This window comes from Microchirus variegatus (genome assembly GCF_963457635.1).
Source record: "Microchirus variegatus genome assembly, chromosome: 2".
Classification (NCBI taxonomy): Eukaryota; Metazoa; Chordata; class Actinopteri; order Pleuronectiformes; family Soleidae; genus Microchirus; species Microchirus variegatus.
Window position 1 is genome coordinate 13,113,790 of NC_139803.1, and position 11,755 is coordinate 13,125,544.

General features: G+C 43.5%; 1 protein-coding gene across 1 annotated transcript; it reads left to right on the top strand.

The window, feature by feature from the left end:
- Window positions 1–359: 359 nt before the first annotated feature.
- Window positions 360–6,458, top strand: wnt11 (wingless-type MMTV integration site family, member 11; the record flags this gene model as incomplete). The annotated part of the gene is made up of 5 exons (XM_083910256.1): window positions 360–442; window positions 2,113–2,357; window positions 3,661–3,938; window positions 4,403–4,695; window positions 6,284–6,458. 5 exons carry the CDS (start codon window positions 360–362, stop codon window positions 6,456–6,458), a joined length of 1,074 nt encoding a protein of 357 aa, XP_083766382.1.
- Between the last annotated feature and the right edge of the window lie 5,297 nt (window positions 6,459–11,755).

Genomic DNA, 11,755 nt, shown 5'->3' on the forward strand with positions numbered 1-11,755 from the left:
GTGACATCTCAGCGTGTGTCATTCACCGACTTGTTTCTTGTGTTTATTTCACTTTAAACGACTGAAACTGTCAAACTACTGAACAATATTTTTCATTTACACAGTACGAGTTTTCCTGGTGCTATATTTCGGTATAAGAAATGAAAAAACCCCAGCTCTCGCACACAGTCTCTATCCAACAAGAATATGGAGAATCGGAGGCGGTCCGTTTTTGGCACTGATGTTGTTTATTGTGTCGATTGCAGAATTTAGAAGGAGGAGGCACCGACTTCTGAGTTTGAACCCAAACAAAAAAAACCCGCTCCAACGCTCCTTCGTGTCTGTTGTCCTGTGTGAAGCGGAACCACTGAAGTCCAACCATGAGGAGAAGCTCGCGTGTCCTTCCTCTCAGTGTGCTCACGGCTCTGCTGCTGTCTCAGGTCTGCTCTGGCATCAAATGGCTGTAAGTATTCTCGCAATCGACAACAATGTTTGTTTCCACGTTGGTTCTTTGCTGCGTGTTTTATGGCGTCGAGGGCCCCACAGCAGCTTTGAACAGGGCCTCAGCATTCCTGAGGCAGCCCCTGCTCAAGTGTGTCTTGTCCACGTGTGTGTGATGGAGGAGTCCATGGATTAGCTGGCAGTTCTGAATGGAAACCTCTTTGGTTTATTCCCCTGAAAGCAGACGACATGTTTTAGCTTGAAGCGGCGACTCCCGTAACTCCTGCTGTACAAACACAACGCGATAAGAACAGGAAATAAGACGATGAGGTGTCACGGCGCCGCAGACAGCGCCACTGCCCTCTGTGTGCAGTCTCGTCAGTTTAAACACAGCCACTGTTGATGGTTCATACTGAACACCACATTGTTTTTATGGCACTGTTAAAGTAAACTAGGCTTTTATGAATAATTTTGGAAAATTCCCAGACAATATATGTTATGTCTTAACTGACTGTTCGGTATATATTCTTTTTGGAAGTTTTGTTTATTTCGTAATCTGGGTTTTTTTAACGCCTCGTCACCAGAGTCACATCAGATGACTAAAGCAGATGTGCCATGAGAGCGGCGGCGAGATGGCATGTGCTAAATCTGAGCGAGACGCCGCACGGCGTTGATAAAACGGCAAACGGCAACGCGAAACAGATGCGGCCGTAAACACCTGCGAGTGCTGGGTTACCTCAAGACGAGCGCAGTCACAGTCTATGGCCCGGGCACAGAGTGACGGGGCCCCCCCTTGGCCCCCCCTAATGCAGAACAGGCCAAGGTGCACCGGTTCTCACGAACTGACCAACTCAGCCTGTGGTTTCTCGATCAATTTAACCCTCAATCAATTTTAACAGTTTGAATCAACTCAAAGCTTTTAGTCGGGCGTAAAAGGTTGAACTGAGGCCACAGAGGAAGATGCTGCAAATACACAGCAGATCGTGTTTTTTATTGTATTTATTGACTTATTTATTTATTTACGTCAAGGCCACTTCTGTGTTTTAAACAAAAGAAAGCCTCGGAAGCCAAGAACGTGTCACTTGTGCTTTATGAATCCACAGCTGACCCTCTTTCTCCTCCCGGGATTTTCACTTTGATAAGATGGTTCTATTCAGCGACACGGGCCAAAATATTTCCCCGGCCTGAAGCGTTATCTGTTTCGACTTTTGCAAACAGCTCAGTTCAAAGCTGATGCGTCGCACAGGCTTGGAATAAAACCGCGAATAAAAGCCAGAAAAACTGAAGAGCATGCTTTTGCTTTTGTGTTGTCCACAAACACATAAAAAATGTGAAAAGAAACATACAATTATCACAATTGTCGGCAATATCACTGCTACTAATAAAATATATAAAGTTAGGGATGTTTGACAAGAATATCCCTATGAAAAGTTAATGCTACAGTGATATCCTACCATTTAAGGAGAAGGATGCAATGGTCATTTCTTTATCTCAAACACGAGCTAACAACAGTGGTGGCGACACAAGAACCTGGATCAAAATGAAGAACCCTTGAAAAACCATTTCTTTGGGAAAGGGTTTTTCAGAAGCAAATGGTTCCAGGTAGAACCTCAGCCCTTGTAGAAGAACCCTTTTGGAACCCATATTTCTAAGTGCATATATTAAATGATTTTTCTCTGTCCCCTCTCGCAGAGCGCTGTCCCACGTCCCCACGTCCCTACACGTCAACCAGACCCACCACTGTAAGCTGCTGCCCGGCCTGGTGTCCTCGCAGGCTCAGCTGTGCCGCAGCAACCTGGAGCTCATGCAGACCATCATCCAGGCGGCCCGCGAGGTCAAGAAGACGTGTCAGAAGACGTTCGCCGACATGCGCTGGAACTGCTCGTCCATCGACATCCCCGTCGACTCCCCCAAGTATCGTCCAGACCTCGACCGAGGTACGGTCATAAAAAAAGTTTGGACTCTGTTGATTCCAAGGAGCCGCTCCAAACTTCTTCTTCTACTTTTTTTTTAAACCCACAAGAGTCTAATGTTTATTGTCAATGAATATCCAAAAAACGCGGGGTCACAGAGTCGTGCATGTGCTGTGGTTCAGTTTACAGTAACTGGTGAAATGATCTTCTGGCCTTTAATGGTGTCTTTGCTCGGATGCCACTATAAATTTTTGAGAATCTATGTACATGACGAATTTTTAGAGAACAGCGATACCTGCGGAATCATTTCCTTTTCAGAAATTGTTCCTGGTTTTATGATGACATGTGGCCTCATCTTTCCATCTTTTAAACTCTCGGCCAAACGATTCAATTGTGGGAGGCTGAGGCTGAAGCTGTAATTTGAGAATACCTCCTTTCGCAGCCTGTGTATATTCTGTATGATTTAATAATTGGCTTGTTTTTTTCTGAACTCTACAGTCGCACTGTGTCCGACCACATATGTGTTTGCTCTGCAGTCTGATTCTTTTGCCTGAAGGTCTTTGAATCAGCCAGAGACTGTTGCAGTTGCGTTTTTGGCAGGGGTTGGGGGAGGGGGGTTGGACAGAGAGGGTTTGCACAGCTCCCTCGGAAAGACGCTGCCAAATGAACAGTTTGCAGTGAACAGGAAATGGCTCATCTCTGTCCAGGCATAGCTTTGATCTAAGCAGCCCTCGGTCATTCGGGATTTTGTTCCCTTACTCTCAGTTACTCTGTGGCCTTTAACATATGCGCTATCAGTGTATGAGCGTCACCGCCAATTACATCAGCGCTCACTCTGCATTATAGCGGCCTCAGTGATGGACTGACTGATTTTGTGCACACAGAACTGAGGAAATAAAATGTCATAACCATAAAAATCTATAGATATTCTACTGCCTGTAGTGCTGAAACTACACTCTTCTTCGGTTCTTCGGCTTGTCCTCACAGGAGAACCCCTTTTGGCTCCAGTCCATCCAACAAAAATATAATCAACACTATCAGTCAATTCTCTTTGAAAACACTTCCAAACATAGTTCCTGCTGCTAAATTGCGAGGATTTTTTTGTTACAACTTTACCTCTGTGGCCTCACGTCCACCTTCCAAGAAATGAAACTCCATTCAACTGTGATTGGCTCACGTGACGGCCAATACTGAACAATACTGACCAGATGTTTGCACTACGAACCACAAAGCTCTAATAACCACAGTCAGCACTGAATATGATTTTCTTGTCTTCTTAACTTCCCCTTTTGCAGCTTCATAATTTCACTTTCTATTCTCCTTACAGGGACGAGGGAGTCTGCGTTCGTCTACGCTCTCTCGGCCGCGACCATCAGCCACACCATAGCGCGGGCGTGCACCTCTGGAGACCTGCGCCTGTGCTCCTGTGGTCCGATCCCGGCGGAGATCCCGGAGCCTGGGTATCGGTGGGGCGGCTGCGCTGACAACCTGCACTACGGTTTGATCATGGGCTCAAAGTTCTCTGACGCCGCCATGAAGATGAAACGCGCGGGCTCCCACGCTAACAAACTCATGCACCTGCACAACAGTGAAGTGGGCAGACAGGTAAGACATACGGACATGTTTCACTTATCCTATAAGGGTAAAAAAGCTGTATTTAATACAGCACATTGAGCATACATTCCCACTGGTTTTTGACCAGCGGGAATGTATTTAATCAGCATTCAGTCCCAGGTTGACTGACTCTGCGATTCACACATGTTTTTGTTGGCATCATCTCTAGTTGTCATTAGTGAGAACGCAGGTCCTGGGTGAACACTAACGCTAATTTATTCTTCGTCTGCTTCGTTTCTGACAGCAGTGCAAAGTCTGGCATCATTTCAGGCACAAAGCTTCCACGTGCATTCATGCTCTGCTTTGTTACCATAGCTGTGAGCCATGTGAATCTTTTATTTACCACTTGGGAGAGTTTTATTTAATTTAACTTGTGGGTTTGAACCTGGATACATAAGGCTTCATGCATGTTCTGAGCTCTTCCTAACCTCAGTGTCTCCTCTCTTCATGCCCAGGCTCTGAGAAATGCGATGGTGATGAAATGTAAATGTCACGGCGTCTCCGGCTCCTGCTCTATAAGAACTTGCTGGAGAGGACTGCAAGACCTCAGGGACATCGCCATGGACCTGAAGACTAAGTACTTGTCTGCCACTAAGGTGGTTCACAGACCCATGGGGACACGTAAGCAGCTGGTACCTAAGGATATTGACATCAGGCCTGTGAGGGAGAACGAGCTGGTCTACCTGCAGAGCTCCCCGGACTTTTGTGCCAAGAATGAAAAGCAGGGATCTGCCGGCACACAGGGCAGGTGAGAGGGTCACGACTGTGTTTGCTAATGATAGATCTCTGTTGTTTGGAGTGAGTGGCAGACAAAACAGCTGACAAACAGGAAATGGATGTGTGCTCAACCAGGATGTTGACTCTCAGGAGGTGTTGGCACCGTTTGGTTTTGGAGACCGAGCTGATAAGAGCGAGTGGCCCTGAGAGCGCTCTGTCTGTGGCTTGTCTGAGCATGTGTCGCTGGACAGGCCCCTCCGTGACTGGAGCGTTTGTTCTGCTATCTGAAACAATGACTAATGCAGTTATTCTTGGGACTGAGTGCACCGGAGCTGATATTGATTGAAGAGGGCCACACAAATGGGGAAATAGTTAATGGTCCCCAAAGATAAAGTGCGCATACTTCTGCGACTCAGATCTAGTGTGTGGTCTGTGAGAAGTTAAGCCTGAGTTATGCTCACTGTAAGCCCATGCACGTATAGTTGTGTAGCACAAGAAGGCGGTGGCAGATTTCTATGCCATGATGTAGAATTTCATCCAGTCTCTTCGTGGAATTTGCTGCCACGTCGAAGCCTAAAAGCTCATGATGGACATGGTGTTTTTGTTAAATGCCACACACTGTGTGAGTGGCTACAGCTTGTATTTATGCCACTCTTGCAGACATATGCAGAGGACATGTCCCCAATGTCAAGAGACACTCACTGTGCCCGACGCTGTGCCTGATAATGCAGAAGCAGCAACGTTAATAAGGCCAAATGATGTGGCGATCCACTTTATTTCCATTGTGATGTGAACTAGCGCAATATGTGACTGTTTTGAAACCTTCTGGAGTCAGTTCAGCAGGGAAAGTGACTTTTGGCAGCAGCTTCTAAGGCTCTAAGTGTTATCACTTGTCATGGCCTTGGGAAGAGACACACTGCTTAAGTCTGTCCTTTTGTCTGAAATTGCATTATTGCATTCGTGCCTAAAGCTGCAGATGTGAACCGCAGATTGTACGGCGCTGTCCTCTCGCTCGGCTCAGAGCAGAGCAGTGATAGAACAAGATCTCGCCCCTGACAACCCTCGACTGTGTGGGGGTTTCTGTCTATTTCCCAGCTCTCAGCGATGTAATAAACCTGTCTTACACTCAGTCCCTCCTCCTCTTTCACTCCCAGAGGAGCCATCGGCTCAGCATCGCTCTCAGCATACTGGTCATTAACACTCCGCCATCATAAAACAATGCAATTATGTGAAGAGGGCAGAGCTAAAGAGAGGGAGGGCAGCACTGTGTATTCAGCCAGATTTATGACGGGGCTATTCAAGACGCCTCGGGGCTTCTGAAATGAGAGGCTCCGAAAGCATCCACTGCCCAAAGACGGCCAAACAAAAAAGCGAATGAATGAAAAACATGTTTGGAAGAAGGAGTGCACAAAAGGTTAAAGCACACCGGTCGGTCAAGCACTTTTAAAGGACTATTGTGGCCTTTCTTTAAGGCGGCGAGATGGAGAGAAAATGTTTCAGAATGAGGCCGTAAACTTCATTGTGTCCGGCAGGAAACCAGAGCGGAAATATGTGTTAGCCTCCACATCTCGGACCGTCTGACTTAATATCTTTTTTTTGTTTGTTTGTTTTCTTTTCAGGCAATGCAACAAAACGTCCCTGGGCAGCGACAGCTGTGAGCTGATGTGCTGCAGCCGCGGCTACAACCCGTACACCGAGAAGCTGGTGGAGCGCTGCCACTGCAAGTACCACTGGTGCTGCTACGTCACCTGCAAGAAGTGCGAGCGGATTGTCGAGAGATACGTGTGCAAATGAGTGCTCCCCCGACCTAACCGCCCGCCCGCTGCTGCTCCCGGCCACATCAGCAGCTCTCTTCATGTACTCAGCCTAACCCGAGGCTCCAGATTAACCAAAGCACTACAGTACAAAGAAGGCTTAATCTCGCCTGAAGCTTTAGCATGTGTATCTCAACGAAGAAGTGGTCTTTTCCTTGTATCACTATCATTTTTTTTTTTTTTTGTAACAAATCTCTGTGCTGCCAGTCAGGCTTCTGTTATTTTGCGTCACAAACCTGGATGTGGAGCGCGGGACAACAGCTCCAGTCGTCTTATGAGAAGACCGCCGTCCTCATGGGTTCTTTTTTCTTTGTCATTTTAATGATTATAAAATCCCCACAGCGGGGATTTTCAAAGTCTATTTTATTATATGTCTATTAAAAAAGAAATAATATTGGATTTTATGCTGGAGGAGAGGATTTTTGAGACTTTTACATATTACTTTATTCCACGGGATTTAAAGGGTTCTAACGGAACCGTGTGGTACTTTTTTCAGGTACTATTGAAACTTTTTTCCTGCGCGGGACAACGGATGATAGAGGAAAAGGGAACACAAAGGGAACTTCAAGTACTTTTCAATCATGGAAACATTTTTTTGTGGTTGATGTTTTTTGGACTCTCACCACGGGTCCAGCGTGGATCACGACGTGCCTGCATCCCTGTGGATTGGACAGAGGACAATAATGAGCTTGGTGAAATGGTGCATTATCTCTATCGTTATGTGCAGACAGTTCAAAAAATATATATTTTATTTTTTAGAGCATATGAGCTGAACTCATTGATTTTTGTAAACCACTTTTGTGTGGATGTACATACTGCTATTTTGTATACTGAAATAAAGAAAGAAGTATTTATAAAATAATTAAATGATCTTCACCATGATCTTTACATTGGATGTTGCATGTTTTGTCCTCCTTGTGCCGCTCTGTTAATAACAATTTTGTCCAAAATTTGCTATTTAGAATAAAAATAAAGATAAAAATAACAGTTTAATACTACTTTTAGCTCAGTGTGACTGTATGTCAGTTGTAAGGTTCACTCTGTGAATCACTCCAACCCTGGGAAAGTGTTTGTTTGGCCATTCCACCTCCTCACAAAGGCCATTACAAAGGGGTTTTTGTCACTCCTACCCCAGCTTTAACACTCAAACATTCATCTGTCTCAGAGCCAGACCTCCAATGAACAAATATTGAAATAGAAAAAGAGAGAAAAAAAGGGGGTCCAAAATCTAATTTATTTAGAACATAAAGCGAGAGTAGTTCTGTCAGCAGGGAACAGACCTGGTACTGTGAGGAACCCAGATTTTTACCCTCTGACCAGCCTTGTGTCGGCTAAAGTGGTTCTCATGATTTTACGCCGACAGAAATAGCTGTGGGAGATATAAGCGCCCGTGCTGTGAGCTCACATGATGCCAAAGCTGCACACACACACACACACACACACACACACACACACACACACACACACACACACACACACACACACACACACACACACACACACACACACACACACACACACACACACACACACACACACACACACACACACACACACACACACACACACACACACACACAGAGAAACGCACAATCTACCAAAACAACTGCCAATACTAAAACAGGGCTGAGGGAAATGTGAGCAGACATTTTATGAGGCTGATTTCACAGTTTTTGGACAAACATGTAAGTTAGGAAGAGTTAATTCACTTTATGCATTACAAAAATGATGGTGAATATTAAAAAAAACAATCTTTAATGTTCTTAGAATCAAGGATGGATGATTTTTGAGGAGTAACTAAATAAAAAGAAAAAAAGGGAAGTGTTGTCGTTGTTATTGTTGCTTATAGTCCATATTTCCATATCTGTTAGCCTACATGGATACTTTCTGTGCGTTCCGGTTTCATGAGTTTGTTTAGTTTTTTGCCGAGGTTTTGAGAGTCGAGAATTCATTTGTCAGTTTGACGACTACTTATACAGACTCCACATATTGTTTAATCTGTCTCACGCAACGTTTCCCCACACACTCTGTTTGCGTCTGCCTTCATTCCTCGCATGGTAACGGCGCTCTCACGACATGATATTACAGTCTGAACGCCAACCAAGCACGCTCGGCGTGTGGAAAGCTTCCCCCGTTCATGTGATGGCACCGTTACTATCAGTTTAAAAGCACACAGAGTGCAGGTGAGAGGGGGTCTGCTCTGTCTGCACACGGCCCTGTCCGTCGACAGCCTCAAGGATTCCTCAGTCGCTGGCATTCCTCAGCGTGGCAGTTGAGGACAACAATAGTGTCTGTATGTGTGTGAGTGAGTCAGTCCACCCACTGCTGTCTGTCACTGAGTTCACTGCGACAAGACACAAGAAGCCTCCTCGCCGACTTAGAACATGCATAGTCAGTACGTTTCCATGCGTGGTCAGGCCATGCTGTGGTTATAGCTCGACTTTGCCGTTTCGTTGGACTCCTGTCCTCGTCTCAGTATACAAACACTAACAGGGAAATAGACTGAATGAGTATTCGGTGTTTCCCGGTTGCCCTTCTTTTCGGTTCCAAAAATGCTCCGGTCTATATTTTCGCCCTGTTTTTCCCTCGTTGTCGTCGTCTTTTCCTTTCTACTGGTTTGGTCTTTTATGTCCACGTCATGAACATGTTTATACACTACCGTTCAAAGGTTTAGGCTCATTTTTTTTCAATGAATATAACATTAAATGAATCAGAAATACACTCTATACATTGTTAATGTGGTAAACAACTATTCTAGCTGCAAAAGTCTGGTTTTTAATGGAATATGTACACAGGTGTATAGAGGCCCATTTCCAGTGTTCTTATGGTACATTGTGTTTGCTAATTGCTTTGGAAGGCTATTGGATGATTAGAAAAACCTTGAAAACCCTTGTGCAATGATGTTAGCACAGCTGAAAACTGTTTTGCCAGAAGGGCAAAATTATTATTTTGAATAAAAATCATTATTTCCAATCTTGTTAATGTGTTGACTATATTTTCTATTAATTTTATAATAATAAAAGTGTGACTTTTAATGGAAAACACAAACAAAATTGCATTGGTGACCCCAAACTTTTGAACAGTAATGTATTACATTATTTTATTTTTCAAACGTCATGTAAACCTATCGACTGTCTTAGAAGCAGATGACGTGATGAATAAGTGTATTCATCACGTCATCATGTACAAATCAAAATGCTGTTTTAAATAATAATAATAATGATAATAAAGGAGTCAGTTGAACTCTCGGTGCTGTGTCTCACAGAATTATCACACTTTTCATCTTCTTTCAATTCAATCAGCCAGGAATTCACTGAAGTTACAACATTTTCCCAAGGTTAATATTTAATTAAAATTGAGAAACACACTGGAACACACACACACATTAAAACCCAAACCAAAATAATGACATTAGTTGTAATTTCATCATGCCTCTGCAGATTAGAAATGGCCTTCAGTTTGACCTGTTTAGTCTGGAAATGGCGAACCTGGCCACTGTTATCATTAAGCCGTGCGACTATTCAGCTGACCCCCGTCTAACCCTCGCTTAGGACGCGCCGCGAGGACGTTACGCCAGGAATGCGCCAGTGACACGAAACTGCTGTTAACATGAATTTCCTCCACATTCTTCTGTCAACACAAAACTGCTGTGGCACATGGAGCAGAGCAGTCGCTGTGTGGGCTGCCATTTTGAACAGGATCAGGTAAAAAAAAAAAAAAGCTTTAGAGCGGCCTTCATTCAGGCTGTTCACGACCAATTGTGTCAACAGCAACAAAGAAAACGGAACTAATCGCCTCTGCAGTTTGTTTCTTTTGCTCTTTGTCACAAAGTGTCTAAGTAACTCTCCGCGGTCGCCGTGACCTCTCGCTCTGTGGGAATTGGCCCAGTAATAGAGAAGGAAAAGAGGATATTAATGGAGAGCAGTGAAAATATCAGGGGTTAATGTCAGTCGGGACAATATAAAGCCAATTGCCTTTGTCGTAGGCCACAGTCAGGGTAACTGGCTGTGAACGAGCGAGACAAAGAATTTGGCAGGAGTGGTAAAGGCTTTCAGATGTACTGACCCGTACAGTAAATCGACTTTTGTGAACCTCACCCTCACCCCCACCGTCACCCTCCGGCCTTTAAATAGGGACCCAGCAGTACGTGCTGTTAAAGGCAATTTTCTGTATTCATGTGTGTGTGTGTGTGTGTGTGCATGTCGCTGGGAGACAGCAGATCATGCAAAGCATGCAGCTCTGCCACCGATAAAGACAAAGCAAGCAGTGACACCTCAGGGAGTTTTTTTTTATGGTGTTTAGATGGAAACTACTTGAGGTGATTTCAAATCAAGATTTATGATACAAAGATTTCACTGCTTTTATTATGCACCATCCTTATTTTATTCATTTTTTTAAACCGACATCTTGACTGGGTTTTATGCTATTAATAGCTCTGTTTTTCGTTCTCCTTGTGTAATTCTTTTCGTCCCAGCATATCCAGATCCATGTGTCTTTCGTTTTGGCTAAATTGTTTGTATGCGTGTTGGTCGGTCGGTAACGACTGGAAAAACTCAACGTGAGTGTTTTAGATCACAAAAAATACTGAATATACTGATATAAAAGAGAAGAAATAATCACTTATATCTGATGTATTTTTTAAAATAAATATAAGGGAGAGCAGAATTGTGCAAACTTGTAAGATATACACTACCATTCAAAAGTTTGGGCTCACTTAGAAATGTTCTTATTTTTGAAGGAAAAGCACTTTTTTTTCAATGAATATAATATTAAATGAATCAGAATGTGGTAAATTACTAGTCTAGCTGTAAACGTCTGGTTTTTAATGGAATAGGTGTATAGAGGCCCATTTCCAGTGTTCTAATGGTACATTGTGTTTGCTAATGGCGTTAAAAGGCTATTGGATGATTAGAAAACCCTTGAAAACCATTGTGCTATTATGTTAGCACAGCTGAAAACAGTTTTGCTGGTTCTTTATTTTGAACAAAAATCATTATTTACAATCTTGTCAATGTCTTGACTATATTTTCGAATTATTTTGCCACTATTTTGATGAATAAAAGTGTGACTTTTAATGGAAAACACACAAATTTTTTTTATAGGTGACCCCAAACTTTTGAACGATAGTGTATATTTATATAATAATATAATAGTGGATCAGCCATTTGAAATAGGAGCTATACAATTTTTATTTTTCTGTCATGATTCATGATGAGGCTCACGAGGTAATTATAACAGATCTGTGATTTAATACAAAGCAAGTTTTAAAGTTTTAAA